Below are 22,010 nucleotides of genomic sequence, written 5' to 3' on the forward strand. Positions count from 1 at the left end.
GCCAACCTCAATCTTCTGTCACTTCACATTCTTTTCACTACTCAATGTGGCTTCAGGAAAAATGATCAGTTCTGGTGTCCCACGGCTCACTACCCTTTTTCCTGGGTCTATATGGGAACTTTAGCCCACTGAATTAATCCCTTCCATTGCTGCAGCAGGCTTGAGAAATTCCATAAAGCATTATCAGAGACAGGCGGCTGATCTAGCAGCAAAGAGTCTGCTTTATGGTGCTGTACAACCGAATAAAATTTTCTGATGTACAGAAGATCACCCTTCAACAAAAGCGTTTCACATGGAAGTTTTTTGTTGCAGTCTTCCACAAGTGAGAAGGATAATTATGATGATGATGATGATGAAGCTTAACATGGGTGTACAACAATGTCACAAACTGTAATGTAAATGTAAGATGAAAAAACAAAAGAAAAACACTGCTGATAGACTTTAATGAGGTGAAATATCCCTGACCGTAGCTAGATGGCCTTTGTTCCTTTTTCCTCAGGTATTAGTCCTGGAGCATAAAACAGAGAAGCATATCCCTGAACTCGTTGCACCACCACCATGGTTCTGCACCATCCTGTACAATGTTCTGGGTGTCTCTCGGGAATTGGAGCACAGCAGGAAATCCAGGATATTAGAGAACTCTTGGAGTGGATACTAGTGTGAGGTGTTAGAGCAGAGCAGAGTGGGATTTAACCTTGGCTTTAATAAGGCCTCTTGGGTGTGCCTATAGAGAAGCCCACTGCCTGGCAGCGCTTTGCTTTTTCCAAACAGAAAGTGCAGAGGGGTTGTATTCATCCTCAGAGGAACGTAACACGGGCACAAAGGGGCATTTTAAATTAGGGGAGAGAAATGTGACAAGCAAAGCTTCAAATCTTTGCTTAAAATTCACCTCTTTGCTCTGGCTTTAGTTGAGCTTGACATTTTAACATTTTATTCATGCTTCTATTTATTGTTTTTATATTGTTTTTTTATGCTTGTACAGCACTTTTGTGAATCAAGGTTGTTTTCAATGTGCTAAAGATTGATTGATGGATTGACAACATAGAGGTGATATGACAGAGAGGGACAGTGAAGGATCCTCGTTTAATAGACGCAATAATCCATTTTTAAAAAACACGTTTTCAATAATCTTTTTTCAATCAATGATTTGCCCAATGTGGAGCAAATCAGGTTGTTATAAGTGGATCAGAGGCTATTTCAGCACGTACTATTTCTGTATCCGCTCCTCTAAATAAACACTGGCTGAGAAAAAGGACAAATCTGTTTTTCATCTCAGCTGATATGGCATCAAAAACTCATTTGATAGCAGCTAAAGTATAGTGCATTGACCTGTCTGCTCTTGTTTGCATTCAACTCTGCACATGTGCAGGTGATTGGGGTTTTTATTCATGCAGAAGTCCACTCAAACACACTTTTAAATCCTCCAACTGAGTGCATGATGGGTGGTCCACATTGAACTCACTGCTTTGCATGTGCTCTGGGTCGTATCGGTGCATTAACATTAGTGGCTGGCTGTGGAGAGCTAACAGCATGGTCATTGGTTTTTTGCACAAAGTGGTGAAGCACATTCGGCTTCCTGTTGGAATCTTTGATGATGCAACCGCTGAGTGCAAATGAAGGTTAGCCAGATCATGCACAGAATAGAATTACTTAATGTGCAAAAGTGTCTTAGCAGTGTTTGTGACAAACGAGTTGTGACAGTTTGATCATGTTGCTAACATATTTTGCTCCTTCATTTCTCTTCATACTTTCGTGAGAGGGAGCTCTCTGTAATGGCCCTTGAGAGATTTATGTAATATACGATAACTGAACGCAATGAGAAGTTTCTGAAACTTAATGTTAACTTCAAGATCAAGTGATTCCTCTTCCTTATTCAGCTTACATTTTCATGTGACTCCAGAATGTTCCATTGAGGGCTGCTCCAATGCTTTTTCTCTCTACACTGAAGAAAAGAGGAAACTGTGTCTTGTCTGCTTGTCTGCTTGTCTGTTTCAAACCTGTTAATTTTGTTTCGTCTGGCTCCTTGGATGTGAACGCCTTGGTTTCAGATATCACACCCCTCACCCCCTCCGTCTCTTTAGCTCCCTCTCCCTTGTTTCCTATCCTCCACACAAGAGTTGCTCTTTGGATATATTCCCCTATGATTATAAATAGATTTTAATTAGCTCCTTCAGCCATGGGCAATTGAATTGTTCATCAAATAGGGACTGCACTCAGAGTCCTTTATACATTATAGCTTATGCAAAAGTCAGAAGAACAGCAAATCCCCTCTTCAATTTAATCATTTCTTTTCTGTAAACGCCGGATTAATCATCCTATATTTTAACAGTTCAAAAATTATTCTGTGGTGCAGTCAATTTAACTTCTTAGGTCAAAAGGACTCAGTTATACGGTTCACCCAACCTAATAACTGAAAGTCTCTCACAATCAGAATGGGTTATAAAGTCATGAAATGCAATTCTCATAGTTATGCAAAATGAAGTGAATGGTGTCCTTGTTCAATGTTTTTTAACATGAAGATCTAAAGGGCCGGGATACTTCTGGAAAAAAACAACAACAACAAAAAAAAAACCCAGCCTTTATGGAACTTTGCTGCCAAAAAAGAAAAATTTATTTTCAGATTTCAGTCTTTTCAGGTTTTCACAGGATTAGAGTGCTGGGTTGTTTGGACTTTTAATGCCTGATTTAGTGTAATAAGTTTGTTGTTTCTTCTAAGAAGAATGCATAGTCTTTTGTATTTTGAATCTTTTTTTTGCAAAGAATTGGCTGTAGGCTCAAAATAATACAAAAATAATTTCAATGTGTCTCCTTAGCAACAAGGCTCCGGTTTACCATTGTTCTTGTAAAATACAAATAAAATTGATGTAGTTAAAGACGTTCACCTTGGAGGTAGCTACTACTCAAATGTTTTGAAGCCAAAGAGGCAAAAACAGAATCTGCACATTTTGATCTCATTTACAGTTTCTAACTTGTTGTTTCAGGTGTTGTGTCAGTGCAAAACTATTGAGACAAGAATGATTACGATCTATCAGCTTGTGTTTCCCACCGCACTTTAAAGTGAATGCAGCTGCCTTAACAACAGCCGCCCTCCGCCTTAACACTGGATTAGATCATCTTCTAGAAGACAGGTACTGTCCTTAGAAAGTTGCAGATTTGTATTATGCATCAAAAACTGAAAAAGGTCTCCAATGTGCAGCATTCCTATGATAGTGTTAACAACAATGGCCTACAGAGATGATTTGATAACAACAAAAAGAGTGATGTAGTCCAGTCTAGACTGATCTGTCAAATATACAGAAAGCAGCGTTGTATCGTCTGGCTGATTTTAACTTAATTTGCTGTGTTAAGGAGATTGTGACATTCTAGAAAGATTCGTTAACTTTATTACATAGTTATCATAAGATTTTGCGATTGACTTTCCCCACCAAAATGAATGCCATTTTGTCATCAGTCTGCTGGTTGAAACATATATCTAGACTTCTTTGATATCTCTTTTCACATCTAAGAGCATCTGATAAACTTACTGATCTTACTTAAGACCTAAAACTTTCAATTCCCACTTCTATCCTCTTAAATCAAAGCTTGTCAAGACCAAAGGCTTGACTACAAGACATGGCTAAAGGAAGAAATAGATTCATTTTCTATTTTTCTCCCTTTCATATAACTTCTTGTCCAGTTTGGCCTGATTAATGTTCCCACACCAAATAAAGTTTGTTTTGTTTCAAAGTTCTTTAATTAGACTCTAATCATGAAAAACAAAACTCTGTTTAAAAGCAAGTTACATAGCACACTAAGTTGTGACTCCCACTTGTCAGAAGAAATGATGATGCAAACATTTTCCATGAAATATTGAAACATTTTATCTCTTTGAAAATAAAGATTAAAACAGATTCCCAGGAACCTTTTGAGGTTGGTATATTCTTTGGGGTTTTCAGAACTCACACAAAATCTAATTTATCATAACACGTTAAAGTATAAAGGATGTTCTGCGTAACTAAGACGAATAAGGATCTGGCTGTGTAGTGAATCAATATGAGCTGAATTCAACAATACCTGTTCTTCTGCAGACAAAGAACCTATTCAGCCTTTGGTTTCATGTTTCTGGTCCTCTCTGTTGAATTAATATGATCCATAAGCTCACCTGGCAGCTGTCTGTCCTGTTTTTCTACAACTGTCTATGGCAGCTGCTTTTTGCCGTGCCCTACGCAGCATCAGCGCTTTGTATCAAAAGGCCTCCTATAAGAATAAAAACCTACAGAGAAACTTTAGAGTGAGATGCTTGTCAGCCTGAAACTGTCATTTGTATTTGTGTTGCTGGAGAAAAATAATGATGGGATGTTTATTGGGACAACAGAATCCTGAAAGTTTGGTTTAAATCACCTTTCATTGCTTTAAGATTGCATTGCACCACCGAACAATGTCCGAGATTGCCTATAATGGAACAGTAATGTGCATGTTTGTCTTATACTCAAACAAGGATAAGAGGGGAAAAAACACCTACGTAAACAGAATGCCTTTATTATGTAGGAACAACGGAGCAGATATCACATATCAAGACTTGGCTCCCATGGCTAGCAAAGTGCAGGTCAAAAGAGCATATTCTTTATCCCAGTCACAGTGTCTCTGTATTCGCTTGAAAATGAGTCCTCAATGCTAATAGCCAGAGGGCATCAATTAAGTTCAACAACCAGAAAAGAGCTCCTTGAGCATTTATCCACTCAGCATGTAATTATATTTTATTTTTCTAAAATCACTGAAAACACACTTCTCAGTTTATAAACCCATAAACCTACACTATAAATGTGGCATATAGATTTATATAAGCTTTTATAAGTGGGCATAGCTTCACACAAACATATGTGCATCAGTAAAGTGTGTGACCATAGCCTTCGACTAGATACCAGCATATCAATCAACTAGTTAACACATTTTTCTTAACTTTTTATAGGGTTCAAAACTGTGCATACGACTACATGACTACATAGCTAAATCCTTAATACGACATCTCATCTCACCACTGATAGTGAAATCTCTCCAACTATAAGGAATATACTTGTGTACAGGATGTCTCTTAAGTGTGGCAATAATAATAATAATACCAGCTTCCTGTTTATCATCACAAGCAGAAGGGGGGTTAGGAATAAGGGATGTCAGACATGCAGAGAAATAGTAAGGCTTAATTTCTCAGATTAAATTGTAATGAGGGCATTGATATGATATTCAGTTTTGTATAGAAGAGTCATACTGCCCTCTGTCTGTAATTTTCCAAAATGGTTCTTCTTTACCAAAACCTAATGGTATTTGTAATAAAACTGTACAACCTTCATGTTTATTCTTGTTATCTCGTTGAAATAATTTATTGATTTAAATCAGTAGAGCTGTTTCACATAACGCTGTTAAGGGTCACATAACACATCATTATATTTTTTTGTATACAACAGACAGAACTGTATTATACAGACCTCTGTACATGTAAACTGTGTCATGAGACACGGAGTACAGTTTTCAATACCCAGACTCAGTTTACATTTGCACAAAGTCAAAGTTATTACAGCAAACATGGTAGTGGGACGTTATTGGTGTTTCACATCCACTAATGCCAAGTTAGCTTGCAACAGTAACAAGCAAACAAATGAAAAAAACAACAACATAAAAATAGGCTTACTGCAATCACTATTCTGGTATACATGTAGAGGTCAACTGTTGTATAGGACAGCTCCCTCGTTTAACTCTAAACCTGACTGAGGCTCAAACAAATATGTTGGGCCATGTTTCCTCTAGCTAGCCATTTATGCTTGTGCCGTTTCTACACATAACACAAGCGCGCTGGTGGCTGCAGGGAGCGTGGCCAAGGTTTGGTTCAGATTTTCCCAATGCGAAAAAATTGTGCTTCCTGCCACTTTTCTGAAACATTTTATACTATTTTTTGTTAAATGTCACCGTCAGTATTGATCATAGTAGAGTATTTACATCGTTTAAAATGGATAGCAACATGTGTTTTTAAGTAACATTTGTATTATTACCACTTTTCCAGTTACAAACGTTGACTTAGGAGACATCTATGACGCTATATAAATAAAGATTGATTGATTGATTGATTGACTTGAAAATGTTTTCATAACAGAAAAGTAAAATTGCACGTAAAAGTAAACTTAATTGAACAGGGATTAAGGTCCAGGAATAAGTATTTATCCTGCAACTAAAATATAAGGTATAGAGATGCATGTTTATTCAAGATCAGGTCACTAGGTCTGTATCAATTTTGCACATGTAGGAACGAGGCCCATAAGAGTAACATAAACACCATTCTAAATGGCAGCTTCATGTGTTTCAAGGTAAAGAGGCTTGATTCAAAGGTAATTAGGTCAATGGTGTCAAGGTAATTAGGCCAATGGTGGTTAGTGGTGTAAACATATACCAGCTCAATGGTGACAATTTAGACTATGACACCTATATGTGATGTCTCCTTCTGACCTTAGGTGACAGCACTGTCTCTAAATGACACTTTTGAACTCACCATTCATGCACGACTCTAATTAATTAGTTTTATATCATCAATGAATGAGATGCATCGATACATTTACAACAGTTACTGTAAATCCTATTTCCATATCATAATAAAAAATAATGTGGAGGAAGTATTTGGTGACTAACAACTGAACCTAAAGTTTCCTGTAAGCAATTAACTTATGAAGACTTTTTTGTGATATATCTCATCTATTCTTACTTGTCCCTTTCTCACATTAAAGGGATTTCAGTATGTTAAGCATTTGTTTTGTTGTTACTGTGATATTTCATGTTTGCAGGTTCCCTTGTGTTGCTGTCGCATGTGTCATAACATGTAATCCATCCTGTGTGTGGGAGACAGGTGACAGATGGGTCACCTGACCAGATAGGAAGTGCCTTTGTAGGGTGCTGTCATGTATCATCTTATTGCAAAGTTTAAACTATTTCTAAGACATTTCATATCATTTGATGCTATAAAATTAATGGCTATTTTACAGACCTCAACTCAGATAAACACTACAGATTAAGTCCCAGAGCACAATTGGGGGGAAAGGAAATCTCCAACAAATTGATGACTGTGAAGGTGAGGCGTTACATTCATGTCGTTTTAGTAAGATCCTCTTGCCCTCTTTATAATCTCCTGCATTTAATATGTTATCGTTGTCTCCAACGAGCTAAATACTACCTTAATAATAAACTGTAAACAAACACTTTGTTTGTCTTATTTTGTATTGGCCAGCAGAGGGCGCTCATAGTCTTGGAAAGAGGTGCCAAGTATACCATTGAAAGAGGAGCTGTTTATTTCCTCTACATTTTTTTTCCTTGTGTGTGTGTGTGTGTGTGTGGGGTGTGTGTGTGTGTGTGTGTGTGTGTGTGTGTGGGGGGGGGGGGGGGGGGGGGGGGGGGGTTAGTCGATAAACTCAGTACTATAAGTGCCCCGAAACATGAAATATACGTCAATACGAGCTTAGTAAACACGAGCTATGTTATATATTATGTGTAGTTGCTGGAAGCCGACCCCTGTGGGCTTTTCCGAAATTTAACCCTTGCATGTACAGTATGTCTGCCAATTTCCAGACTACCTTCTACGAAACAACCAGCGCAATGCCTTCTTCAAGCTGCGTGTTCGTGTTCACGGTCGGGGGGGGGGAAAGCAGCAAAGGGGGACGATGTCCTGAGGCTGTGGGGATGCATCATGCTATCTGGACTAGCGCTGAACCACCACACTCGCGTATTAAACTTAATCCATGTTTACCCCCTCCCCTCTTTAGAGCAGGCTGATGATGACTGCTGGTGTCAGTACAGCTGCTGCTGCTGCTGCTACTGGCGAAGATTTGCATGAACCGAGGCTCCAACGGTTGTCATTCCCGCTCCAGTCCGGACTGGATCCACACTCCATCTTTTGAGGCTCTCCTTAGCCATTATTTTATTTACTAAATGCCCATATCCCTCCGCCGGGTCAGAGAGTATTTTGAAGAAATTATCAAAAGCTAAACGAGGTATTTTTTAATATTTACTCTCAGTGATGTTATACGACGTGTTCCCGACTCACGGTATATCGTTTTATTGAAGGGCCTCATCAATTGGGAACCATATGTGCCGTAATTGTGGTAGGGGGGAGGTGGGTCTATATCATGGGGGAGCCTAGAGGGGCTGTGCTTCGGTGCCACTTATCATTAGATATGGCCACCGTTACAGAGTACACCGAAGCGACATCTTCAACTTAATTTAGTGGTATTTCATGGTATTTTCGCAGCTTTGCCACTGTGTTAGACGGGGTGGTGTTTCGTCAAGCTTGTGTTTGGTTTTTTACATGTTTTTTTGGAGGCAGTTGTTGCTGCGTGGCAGGCTGGCTGTGAGAGTCTCATAACTGGCCGTTTGGTCCCGCAGCTTGTCGATGCTGAGAAAATAGACCCAGATGCCAACCAAGCGGTCGGCATTCAACATTTGAATTGCGCGTTGCTGTCTTCATTTTTTAAAGTTTCATCTACTGAGGCTTTATTTTTGACGCCACCTGGACTTTGGCTTGTTCATGTGTTAATGTTAACATTGTTGGCCGTAGACTTGGGTGGCTAACACCAAGTAGCTATATAAGCCGAACTCGTGCGACGACAGCTGTCATTGGAGAAAGGAAAGTGATCTCCCCCCACCTCTAAATGCGTGTGCCAGTGAACCGGTTTTTTGTTGGATTTACATCACCTGCGTTTCCATCAAATGGGCAAAGCATGGAGTAACATCGCAACGGAGGAATACAATGATGTGCGTGATGCAATTGTGAGAATTGCAGTGTTGCTTCATTGGAGAGAGGCTAGCTAGCTCAATTAGCTCGCTAGCTAGCTGGGTGATAAAAGTGCGACGTTTCATCCTCCAGTTTTTTGGACATGAAGAGGATAATTCGCTATTCATAGGGCTGGAAGGTAAGCCCGCAGTCAAGATGTTAAAGTTGTTTTTTTATGCATGCAGGATTCATTTGCGCTAACATTATCAAGCTCCATTCTGGTGTTTTTTTGGGGGGGTTGTCGCCGCCTTGGCTCTCATGACTCAGACTATTCAACGGAGCAGAGCCTTCTGGAGACTGCTTTATGTGGGCTTTATAATCAGAAATAGAAGGGCTAGGCTGTGTGTTTTTAATGTCTAACACAATGTCCACAATTAAAAACTGCTTCATGACTAAAGCCAGTTTAAAACAAAAAAGCTGAAACCAAAGTCTACGCCATTATAAAGCACATCATTTTCACTTTTTTTTTCAGTAGCATTGTAGTTCTCTTGAACTGTTCCGTTTCAATGAATAGACCGAGCCTTTGTGTTGGGCACAGATGCTCATCATTGCCCTGTTATAAGCTGGCTCACGGATAGTTTGTTTAAGATTGCCCCTCTTTAAGTTTTCCATTATGCCTACACCATCTAATGTAGCATTAACTGCGAGACTACAAAAAGGTTGGATCAGTAAACATCTGGTGTTTGTAGTTTTACCAGCTCGGACCAGCTGAGTTGGCCAACTAACTACGACCATAACCTGTTTGCTATGTGACCCTCTGTTCAAAGTTGGCTTACTGCTGAATGTCTCTCTTTAACGAACCCAGTTGTCTATTTTGACATTTAAATGAGACAAAATAACAAATGTTTGTCATATACTGACTATGCCGAGGCTGCTTGTGTATGTGGTTCGTCAAGGAAAGGCGACAGAGTTCAACACAACAGGCTAGCAATCGTTAGCTGTATGCAACTGCTTTGTGCCCAAGCCTGAGTTAACAAAAGCTAGCGTTAGCATGTCTTCAGTTCAGTGAATGTGATGGTCGTGACTAACCTTTGGTAGTCTCCGGATGGATGCTAACCTTACATGCCCTGATGTTTCATGTTGATTTCATCACATTTAGTTGAGTTTTACCATGTTGTTGATTTGGTCATTATAAGATGATCCTCATACAACTTATTGTTGTCACATTAACACTTACCTGTACAATGTTGAAGACAAACAGCGAAGTCCCTGATTATTACTCAATATCAGGTAAAATGGTCATTTCTGATTAATTGTGTTGACAACACAATTATTGTAATGGATAATAATAATTGTGTATTTTGGTGTTTTTGTTCCACCATCTGTCCACAGAGCCTGCAGGCAAATTATAAATATAAGATAAGTGACTTACTACTAAATGGAAGTGAATGAAGCGTTTCTTGGTACCTAACACCATGCTATATAAAAGAGTGTACTGCTATACTGAAACAGAAAACTAGCACAGTTGAATTTCTAATGAGTGATAAGATTAATTATACCGTACTCTGTTGTGATTGCGTTTTGGTGGAGAAGAACAAGGGGGTCTGTATGGATTTAGCACAGATCGACCTTCAGCTGTACATTTCTTGTTTCTGTCCAGGGGGTCGTGGAAGGGTTCTTATTAAAATTGGCTCACGTGAACATGGGTTTAAACAAACAAGTGATTTGTATCTTTGTTTCACTGATTTTACTTTCATTGAGCTGTTTGTTTAAGATTTTGAGATACATGTATCCCATCATCGAGCTTCCCCCAACTTTGATTTTTTAATTTTTTTATTTATTTTGGGGGGGGGGGGGGTTATTTGATGTCACTGTAGTGTATCCCTGTCTGTTCACCAAACTCAATTAACCTTACAACCTTTGGAAAATTAGAAATTATTGTTTATTTATCTAATGTTTCACTTTTTGTAGTTTTGCAGTATATTTTTCATTTTGCAGTTTTAATCAGGTAATTTATTTTAAAGTCATGATAAGGATGGGTGGAGATAGATTAACTTAGATTAACTCTCTGAAACACAGCCATAACAAAGAGTAGCCTCTAGTAAGCTTATCAAACTGTTTAATTGTGTTTGATAACAGTTATCTGCTCACTGTACAGCAGACACAAACCATCATGGGCATTTAGACATAACTGACCACATGAGGAATAAATCAATGACTCTGTCATCACTTTTAGATCAGTTTGTTTTCCTGTCATTAGCTTGCCTCATACTCAAATGCTTTTTCAACAGCCACTTTGTCTTTGGCGACCATGTCGGTAAACAGCACAGCCGCCAACATCACTGTCTCCACCAGATTTTTAAGTAACTACTGCTGTTTAAAGAGAGTTTGACAGTGTTATTTGTCCGAAGAAAACCCCAACAAAATCTGTGAAGCTTTGGTTGTAAACATGTTTAAATCATGCAACAGTTGAGCTGCAGTGATCAACAAAACACTCGCTGGTCTCCATCTTTTTCCTGCAGCGCAGTGAACGTCTTATAGCACTGCCTTGTTCAGAAGACTTAATGTATTGTTCATGTATACAGGCAAACACCTTTTGACAAGCAACACATGAACAGACAAATCAGTCAGGAACTCAACTCACACAACCACTGGTAGATGCATCAACATTTCATCCAATATAAAACACTCATTTTATGTATGGAAGCTGAACACTGTTAGCATGTAGTCTCAGTTTGTAACAAAAAAAAAATCCCACAAATATAGTTAGATAAGGCTATTCATTTGGTGAGCAACAGAGCTGACCATACAGTAAATATCCATGTAAAACCCAGTCAGACTTAAAGGTGATTTTCTCTTTCTTCTGCTCTTTAAGTGCAGTACTTAAAAGTGAAAAGCAAGGTCACTTCTGAAAACTTGTGCTCAAGTTTTCCAGAGTGAAATCCTGTTTCATCAACGTAATAAAAAAAAATCATTAAAGAATAGCTTTTATTTATTTTTATTCTATATACTTTATTAATGAATTTGTGATTCACATTTGTTATTTTAGTGGTATGCTTCTCACACACACAGGCCTGAATCACACACATGCACAAGCAGCACCTGGGTACATGCATTATTGGAAGCGCCCCTTGAGCTGGAGGGGGTTCGGTGACTTGCTCAAGGGCACATTGGCAGTGATTGAGAAGTGGTCTGCACCTCTCCGGCTACCAGGCCAAATTCCATATTTTGGTCTGCCACTCTCTGTAAAAAGCAATAGGTTTCAGGTAAATTAACAATAAAGAACAACACGGGAAAGTATAATGTTATTCAAATAGGCCTGTAAGGGTTTTTGCATTTGTACCAAACCGCTGTGGTTCAGGTGTCATGGTTCGGTCCATGCAGTCCTATGAGAAATACGTCTGCGTGGAGAAGCAGGCCGTCACACATGGCAGTATTTTTACGCCCAAATCCAGCCATAATCCAGAAGCAGATATAGCAAAACACTCAAAGCAGAAGTGTAATACGTTAGCAACCTGACGTGGAAGTGCCAAAAGACCGCCCGTCTCTTTGAATGAACAATAACTGTCGCCTGGCTTTTTGCAGTGGTACTGGAAGCCCCAAATTCAAAACATTAGAGCGAGAGCCCCCCCCCCCCCCCCAAATAAATAAATAAAATAATAGATCCAATAATGTGCATGCAGACACGTTGGCCATGTTGGGGAAACTGAAGCTGTACTTTAACTAGTTGTGCCACCTTTCTGCATCCCAACCTCCATTTTTTAGAAGCATCCACAATAATTATCCTCGTATTACCTTGAGTCTGGTCGTGAAGCTTATCAGTGAAATGCTCAGGGATCTTAGGTTGGGTAGAGTCAGTTATACATGAACCACTTTGCCACTTTGACACAAACTAAAAATGTTGCGCCCGTCACCATCTCATCGTCAACAACCATACCTGCTTTGTTTTACGTCATTGCTTTCATCCATCCGCATCCATTGCTGCAACACCTGTTTGTCCATTTAACTGGCTAACCAGGAAGCAGAACTGCTGTATGGGGGTCCCATAAAACTGCTAACCTTCTCTGGTCAAAACAAAGACAGACCATTACTGACCGAAACTGAAACTAATAAGGAGGAAATACTGGCAGCTGCATGTCAGAGAAAGCAGCACTTCAAAAAAGCTCCTTAAAGTCTGTTCATATAGTAAGGGCTCTTAATGACTCAACACATGAGATATCTTACATGTTGGACCTTTCAATCAGTTGTGGGGAGAAATTTGGTTGCGCCGCGATTCTGAACATGTCAAGACCTCTTATTGCATATTAGACAGCGTTACCCAGAGGAGCTGATCACCAGAGGAAAACAGGTTTCTCACAACTCATCTCAGCTGTTTTTAAAAAGCCTCTGGATGTGAAAGCAGAGAGGGCCGAGGACTATGAGTCAAACATATTTTTGAGACGGTGCGTGTATATGCAGTAATAGAGGACTGAGACCTCAAGTGTGTATTCAAAGTGCTCAAACCTCATTCCAACATCCCATCATGTTTTCACTTAAGCCAGTCAGTGGTCCTTTACTGGCATACACGAGCTGCTAGTGAACATGAACTACCACTGCAACCTGTTAACTATGTCATTGCACACTTCATAAATGAATATTTATTTTCTCATTTATTTATTTTTATTTTATTTGAAAGTCAATTTATTTAGAAATGCATGGCTTTTGATACATTGCTCCTAAAGGCAGCTTATTTTGTCTGTATTTTATATTTTCAAATCATCAGATGTTATTCGTATCTGAGTGGCTTTTTATTTTGAGTCGTTTTGTTTGGTTTTCCTCTACTTTTTTTGTTGTGTGGATTATTTCATGTTTAAAGGTACAGTATGTAAAATCAGCTAGGTGGCTCTCAATTAAAACAATAGATGCCGTGGAGGCTCATGGGCTATCATGGGAGGGATTCTCTCTGCCATCACCCATTAAAACGAACAAACTACGTGTCAAAGCTATACAGTCGAGCGAAACCGACCTGAGAAAGACAACGTGCACTGATAATGTATCGGAGTATAATTTACATGTTTTTTATCTCAGCAGCAGCACATAAGCTTTCAGTAGCAGCTAGCGTTAGCCTATGCTCCGTATGGACCGAGTAAACAAAAGAACAAAAACGTGACCCGGTCGAATGGTCGGTTCGACTGTTTTTCTAGTCACTCTCACCATTTCTGCAGCTAACTTGACGAAAGCAACGTCATCCAACGGGCTGCTGTAGCCTGTGAACTTCTCCACACAGACAGCGCTGCGTCCTAAACACTTGAGAGAAAGCGCTTCGAAAAGCAGGAGCAGTCCAAGATACACACACGTGAAATAATAAACAGTCTTCTAATATTAAGTGTTGAATATTGTCAAAGTCAAATAGAGAGAAAATGTTATTTTTCTGTATTAAATCAGATGTATGAATTTTTGTTTTTAGTCTGTAATCTTGTGATTCAGGGGGCTCTACTCTCTACACTACTACCTATTTAAAAAACAACAAGCAAATAGATTTTTATAATTATCATTTAATAACATTATTCAATCCTTCACTTAAATCTCTTGATTCAACAAAACATAAGACCTTATTAAACTCACTTCGAAAACCTCTTCTTTCTTTTTCTTTTCTTCAGTCCATTAAAAATATGTTTGGCCGGGGATTTCTTTGAATCTACCCACCACCTTGGCCAGTGTGTCCAAAAGTACATTTTGGACCTTAGTTACACCCCTAGAATCAAAACTGGAAAAATCTCCTGAATGAATCCCTTTACACCAAAGTGATGTATTCTTAAATTCACAATAGTCTTGGAGGAGTAGCTGATATTGAAATACATAAAGAAAGTTTAAAACCATCGCTAGAAGAGACAGAAAATCAATGAATGAGAAACATTTAATGCACATACGCCATACCCACCTAAGACGAGAACATTTGACCTCACAGATGGGTCCCTGTGGACGTGGCCTATTCATTCACCATTTTGCCAATATGATAAAACCTAAGATAATTGCCAGTTATCTCCAGAGTAAGAGGTGTCAAGTTGAAGGATGTAATGTGTAGTATGATAGCTGAGGAGAGTGGCGAAGAAAACAACTGAACCTTTTCAATGTCAAAGAACAACGCTGCTGCTTTTAGCCATTATGTTATACTATGGGATGAGATGTTATAAACTCAGCCTTATAAAGGCAGAAATACACATGAACTATATTGATCATTTGTTGAATTGTTTTTTTTTTGTTTTTTGCACATTCAGATTATAGAGCTGAAGAGCAACAAGTTGATTTTAGTGTAAGGAAATTGAGGGCAAAATGTTTTAATTTTTATGTTTTTCTTTCCCAATCAATGAACAAGAGAATATATGTCTCTGTTTTAAAACAAAAGAGATCTTTACTGAATGATTTTTGGCTGTCATTCAATACTCCTCTAATTATTAGGGTGGTCGAAAACCAGAGATAGAGAAATAGTGAATGACATGCAGGAAAAGAGTCGCTGGCTTTGTCTTAGTTTTAAAGGTGGACTAAGTAACGTTCGTTGCTGCATGTAAACAAAACATTCAAACTGCTGGGCTCATAGCCACCAGAAACACACACTCACTGCACCACTGCAGGACTTAGCATGTATGTTCACTGCTTGTAGCTAGACTGCAAGCTAACTTAGAATACGCCTATTACACCTGTGCTAATGGAAAAGCAGATACTTTAGCAGTTAGCGCGCAAGCTCACAGCAGGTGTTCGCCGCCCGTCCAACAGAAAGCAGTCTGACTCCATAGATGTAAGCCAAGTGAAGGTTCGCCCTGATTTTGGAACAAGCTTTATGAACCATGGGGTTTCGCCGTTTGAATCGTGAAACTTTTCAAACCGAAGTACAGAAAGAAAGAGAAAAAATATTTGATAAACACATGAGACGTCCTGTCCTCCATAACGCCACATGAAGAGACGATGTCCGCTCACAAATGGATTAGCCTTTCAGTCAGCTTTATCAGCTGCTTGTTTCTGCACAAATATGCACTGTATTCATTGTTATCAAATAAACATAACAGTGTAAGTCTATGTATGTAACAAACAGGAAGAACAAGCTTTGTCGTGAAGTAAAGACCCCCAGCCCCGAGAATCATGCTGCCCACCCACGCAAGCAAGCCACTGGTTGACTTAATTCGATTCTTTTTATTAAAGTAGCACACCACAAGCAGACTGCCACTGTTTTTTTTAAATGCAGGATTCTGACCTCATGAGGTAGAAAAGATTTTTAAAAAGTGTCGCTGCCAGTCTGGTCTGTGTCACGATGTAACCCAGCACAGCTTGCTGCTCACAATAAGAGATTTGGATGATGGTGACTGCACTTGCATGCTACTGGTCACATTGGTTTATATGAATCAGCCAACTTTTAGACGAGTTCTGACAATTCGTCACAAATTGATTCTTTAGAAAGTGACTTGTTTTTATTTTAATTCAACAAGACAATTCAAGGTGCTTCACACAAAAAGAAGAAGAAGCTCTCTCACCGTTTAGTGTCCATCTAGTTTTAGTTTGAAGGTCTGACTGATGTCCGTTTGTAAGCTCATGAGTGCTCTCTGAAAAAGGGGCCATTTCTGTTAGTAAAAAAAGAGTTTACATTAATCATTGCTTATCGTTCCTTAGATTAACTTCCTCTCTCCTCGACCCTCTTTACTTGTTTCAGTAATAAGAGCTTCGGAACAATCCTTATCATGGCAGGTCCAGAACTACTTTGGGTTTGACCAACATCGAAGGGAACTCAGACTTGAACCCAGTCCTCCAGCTTTGAGGATAACAGCCCCTGTACTTTGAGGCGCACAAACTATAACCTGGCATCAAGGTTGGGTGAAAAAGGTTGGATGACGATAACAGACCGGCATGGTTAAGCTGAGCAATTCAATTCTGTTGGAAAACAACTCTCTTTCTAAACAGTTTAGATTATTCATAACCTGTTCAGAAGTTTATTCCACCTTAAACACATGGCCACCCATGATCCTTTGCTTCTATCATGAACAAACGCCATCTCTCCATTTCTGTTCATGTAAAGTATAACTAAGGGGCAACATTTCCCTTGTTTACCTTTGTGTGATTGTTGTGGGTTTCTTCTGGTGGGTGGGTTTCAGCAAATAGAAAACCTGGAGTGGCTTGATGTGGAATGACTGCAGACTGTTTCAAGTGAGAAGTGGGAGTGCAGCCCTGTTTAAATAAGGAAGAAGCCCAGGAAGCCTAGTTATAGTGACTGTTGCTCTGCGTACTGTTGGGTACCGGAGACATTTCTTCAAGACATGGACTTTTAGAATGGATAAAGTGTTGATTAAAACAATCAATATATATTTATATAAATATTACTTTTAAATTGCAGACACAAACTGATACATTTTGGTTTATTAAGCCAACGGTTTTTTTTTGAACGGCCTTTGAGCACATAATAAACCTAAGAAGAATCATATCTAGGACAGCAGAGTTATCCCAGAACTGTTAATGTTTCCCTCTGACAAAAGAAGAACTTGTAAAAAAAAAAACAGTGACACAAAAATCCCATTCTGCATGTTTTCCGCTGCAATAAAAACGGCAATGGCATTTGTTATGGCTTCGGCCCGTTCAGAATTACTAACAAAAGGCTGTTTAAATGCAAAGGAGAGACTTGTGTTTGCTCCAGGGTCATTTTTATTTTATTTTTCTCGAGTTGCAGTGATATTTACGTTCACGTGGTGAAGAAGTGCTCAAGTTAGTTGGACGTGTTGCCAGCGACGTCACAGATTCGCACTAAACGTCGGCGCACTACTCTCGTCTTGTCAACATCTCTTTGTCCGTGTGTGCATGCGCCGTTTTAGGCTACAATAGTGCATCTCATTTGGGCTTGCACGTGTAACCGAAAATTTCTTGGTTTACTAAATATACCCAGTAAGATGATCATGAGTGGTACACAGAGGTATCACTTCTTTAGACAAGGTTTTATGGAACTTCCACACGTGCACAGTGAGCCGGATTACAGCCAAAAAACAACTGCTACGGTAACTCTCAAAGGACACATTAATCCAAAAGGCTAGAGGATATGACAAACACAGTCTGATAGATATGCCCCATGTCAGCTGTGACCAGTGTGCTGATGCTTAAAGTACTTTGAGAAAAAAAACAAAAACAACGACAATGTGCAGTGCAAGATGCGGGGCATTAAACTTGCCTATCATAGAAATATAAGAAAGAAGGTTAGTGGTTACCCAAATGCACTTAAAGCGCAAGAAGAAACGGCAGGCGTAATCCCACATCGCTGTGATGATATCAGAGCAGAGATGATCAGGCTGCTAATAATATGGCGACTGTAGATATGCTTCCGTTAAGTTTTGTGAAAGGAGAAGGCTTCAAGTTGGCTCCAACGAACTGGTGATGACTACAGACTAGAGTGTTCTCTACCGAGTCATAGGAGACCATAGATTTAGTTAGCCTGTCGCCAAACCGCTTTTTAAAAAAAACGCAGCCTTGAAATTGTCAAATTGCCCTGCAAATATCTACATTTAATAGACGTGCATATTACACAGGTTTCTATACGGTGCGCTAAATATCAGATTAGGCTACATTCTAATTCTGGCAAAGAATTTGTTTGCAGAATATCGGTACTGAAAAGCGTAAACCCAATCCCGTTTACGTTTCTACAGCCACCCGTGCCCTATTTGGTAGACGGCGTGTCAGCCAGATGACGATAGCCGCTATGTAAATAGCGTCATATGATAGCATCTAACCGCTAACAGCTAACCGCTAATTAATAAATTCAACAAAGGAGAAAAACGCTACATAAACAGAACCAACGCTGGAAGACATCCAGCAGTTCATCCACTTTGTCTTTGGCATGTGACTGTTTATTACAAGAACTCAATCAAGCTTTGTTTCAGAGAAGGCTGTGAGCGGCGAGGAGAAATACACACGTAAACAATCAGCTGTGTGTTACAGTCAATGCTTTAAACATGGCAGAGTTTTGTTTACCGACGTAACACGGGAAGTGACGATTCTTTCAACAATCAACGGACTGCAGGGTTTAGCTCCACCTTTTCGGGTCAGCGCCACATTCGAAAATGCTGACAGATGATTGACTTATCGAGGTCTAGAGATCTATTATTACTGGATGACACATGTAATATTATGAATTTATTTGTTTGTTGTTTGTTTGAAAGTGCAGATAGAAGTAGTGGGCCAACAAAGGGCTTAGACAACATGAACCAAGTGAGTTGCAGTCAAATGATGAAGGGGTGTGTCTGGGCAGGGGCTGTACAGTAAATCAACATAATCAAGCTTGGGAAAACTAAAATGTGAAAACTAAAATGTGTAACAATGTATCTTATTGAACCGAATGCACCATTTAGAGACTTATTCAGTTTTCTTCAAAACCAGTGTGTTAGGGAGCACAAAACCTCCGCTCCGCCGTGCCGCGCCGCCGTGAGTGACACTGAAAAAAATTTGCACCCCCTGTATTTTTTTTTTTGCACCCCCTGTTTTCCCATTTCTGCCTAAATCACTGAAGGAGACGTTTAGCTATTTGGTCGCATCGTTAATTTGACTTAGAAATGGAAATTCACAGCGCTCTATGTCTAGTGAAGTGTAGTGTAGACTTTTCTTTAGAAAGAGCCATACCCTTGTGCACCATTAGTTGTCATTTCATTCATAACGTACAATTTACGACTGCTGTCCTCCAGACACAGCACACCGCAGGAAAAATAGAGACCCATGTAGCTATAAAATAATTCAAAAAATGTCTTTATTCGGTGTGTGAAAACTTAGTAGTTAAAGTAAGCAAACAGTGTAACACCCTTTTTTTTTCAAACTTTTTTTTTTTTCAAACTTTTTTTTTTTTCAAGAATGGCATCAGAGGATAAGACTGTGGAACCCTCTGACCAGGGACCCTCACCGCCCTCCAGCAGTGTAGGGGCCACCTCCACAGGAAGTCCTGCCCACGCAGACAAGCGACCACGTGGCAGGCCGCGTAAGGATGCTGTTGCCATCCTACCCGCAGCAACACCCTCATCCACAGCAAAGAACAGAAAGAAGTAGGTTTTTTTTTTCCAACATTGAGAGTCATCTCACCACATACATACTGCAGTTTAATGGGCTCAGACCAGTTGAATTACATTTAGAAGACCTTGTCATTGAGACGGTATTAACAGTACCAAAGCAGCTTGGTTTCAGGTAAAGCAAGCTTAGACATTTCTCATTAGGCATTGCGCACAGTGTCTAGCTTCTTTGTATTTCCATACCAACATATAATGCAGCTTAGAGCTGCTCTGTAATATATAATGCCCCCACGGTTCCTAACTCTCTCCTTAGTCTGTCCTCTCAATCAATCTTAATACTCTGTTCCCAATGGATCGTTTAATCTGCAAGAATCCAGACGATGCGTTAATGCCACAGTGGAAGTATGACCATGCTGATGATCTGGTCAGGAATCATCCATCTGGAGAAATGCGTTTTTTCTTTATTTGCCGCTCTTTATAAAAAAAAAAATAAAAAAAAAATGTTTGTGAGTGTCGGTGGTCCGAGACCACAATAAGAAAATGATTTAGCTCACTGTGGATATCATTTAGCTTTCACATTTGAAATTCAATTAATTTGAATCTCTGCACCTCCAGATTGCCCAATGTTGAGTTCATGTTGCTTTGGATTGTACTGTGACGACGAGAGCTCAACTGACGGATGTATGAACAACCAAGTCAACACGGTCAAATTGGTCATTGTACGACTTGCCGTACACCGTAAAGGAATGGATAGCTTCTGGCTTTAAACTGCCTATTTTTTTATTTGAATGAACTGAAGTGATACTAAAGAAGAAGAGAAGTGCTTAATCACACACACACACACACACACACACACACACACACACACACACACACACACACACACACACACACACACACACACACACACACGAACACATGACAATAAATTCTTAGTGATATGCTCTGTTGTCCTGTCTCTTACACACTGAAAGCGCATCTTCTCAGCTTTGAATTATCCTCAGATTATTTTGACAGTTTTGACCAACTGGCTTCCTCTTTAGTAGAAATGACGAGTGTGTAAATAATATTAAAATTACCATTTAGAAGTGTTAAAAAAGCCCGTTTGCTCGTGACAAAGCTGGATGTGTCAGAAAACTGCTCTGTAGATCTGGTTGCTGAAAATTACTAGATTTGCCCACGCTCCATCTGCTAGTCGGCCCCTTTTAGAGCAGCCTGATCCAGGTCTGGTTTTCCAGGCAGCACCCTCTTGACTGGAACTACTTACAACAGCATTATTTTTGCCTCTCTCTCTCTCTCTCTCTCTCTCTCTCTCTCTCTCTCCCTCCCTCCCTCCCTCCCTCCCTGTGGGTGGAGTGTGGGGGGATAAGTTGTGCAGGGTATGGGGTTGAATGTTATTCTTAAGTGTTTTTTTTTTTTTTTTTTCTTCAGTGGATTGAGTGGCGGTCTGAATGCAGAAATGTGATGCCTTTAGCGTAGTCGCATGTAATTACAGCTAAACGTCGACGAGCAGTCTATGTAAAGACGTCACTGACACCAGTGAGCGCTTTGTGTGAGCGCGCGTACACCGGGCTGTGGTTTCATAGATGAAAATGTCACACACAACCAGTTTGTGCATTCGGATTTGCCACCCTGAAATCAGAATCACGCTAATGTCATGCGCTGAAACGAGTTTTTCCTCTGCTCATTTAGCGAGGTCAAGGCGGATAGCACTTATTTTACATGCATGTGACCTCTGTGCCGTGCCAATCCCTCGAAGCCCCTTCCCACGAAAGCAGTAGTACAATGAAGTGTTTAACATTTGTGTGACATATGATAATAACACAGTTAATTTTGGATGGATTAGCAAATGGCTCATTTGCATCAAAGATGTATTCATGTACCTGCATATTGATCAGTTGTCATTTTTGATTCTTGTGTTTGTCTGTGCAGATGCTACACAGAACCTAATTGTTGCCGATATTAGAAGTGTGTTTCTAATATCTAATGCTGTTATCAAATGTTGTTGGTTAATCTGGAAAAAGATGCTGCGCCTCATTCAGTATTCATTCAGATTCTGCGATGCACAAACTTCAAGGCCGAGAGCTGAAACTTTGCTCTGCAGCTGCAGTCGGATGTTTCCATGTCCATTGAAAGAGCTCTCTTTAGAAGTTTGGTTATGTTGTGAATACGATGTCTGCGTTTGACTCGAGCTCACAGGTAATGATGTTTAATCCAACATTGCTGGAGGTCTCTTCTGGCCTTCCTTATGTTCCAGCGTGTTCCTTATCTTTACATGGAAGTCA

At 39.7% G+C, this 22,010-nt stretch overlaps 1 protein-coding gene across 11 annotated transcripts in view; it reads left to right on the forward strand.

The window, feature by feature from the left end:
- Window positions 1-7,877: 7,877 nt before the first annotated feature.
- kmt2cb (lysine (K)-specific methyltransferase 2Cb) overlaps window positions 7,878-22,010 on the forward strand; it is a 69,149-nt gene continuing 55,016 nt past the window's right edge. For 6 of the 11 annotated variants that reach the window (XM_079349249.1, XM_079349254.1, XM_079349257.1 and 3 more), the window contains exons 1-2: window positions 8,060-8,924; window positions 19,573-19,761. In XM_079349249.1, coding sequence (XP_079205375.1) covers window positions 19,574-19,761 — 188 coding nt within the window. In that variant the 5' untranslated portion in view covers window positions 8,060-8,924; window position 19,573. Of the gene's footprint in view, window positions 8,007-8,059; window positions 8,925-19,572; window positions 19,762-22,010 lie in introns of those variants that run through there. The other 5 variants (XM_079349256.1, XM_079349259.1, XM_079349252.1 and 2 more) reach the window with 4 other exon arrangements.

The sequence above is a fragment of the Symphodus melops genome (genome assembly GCF_947650265.1).
Source record: "Symphodus melops genome assembly, chromosome: 7".
In the NCBI taxonomy this organism is placed as follows: Eukaryota; Metazoa; Chordata; class Actinopteri; order Labriformes; family Labridae; genus Symphodus; species Symphodus melops.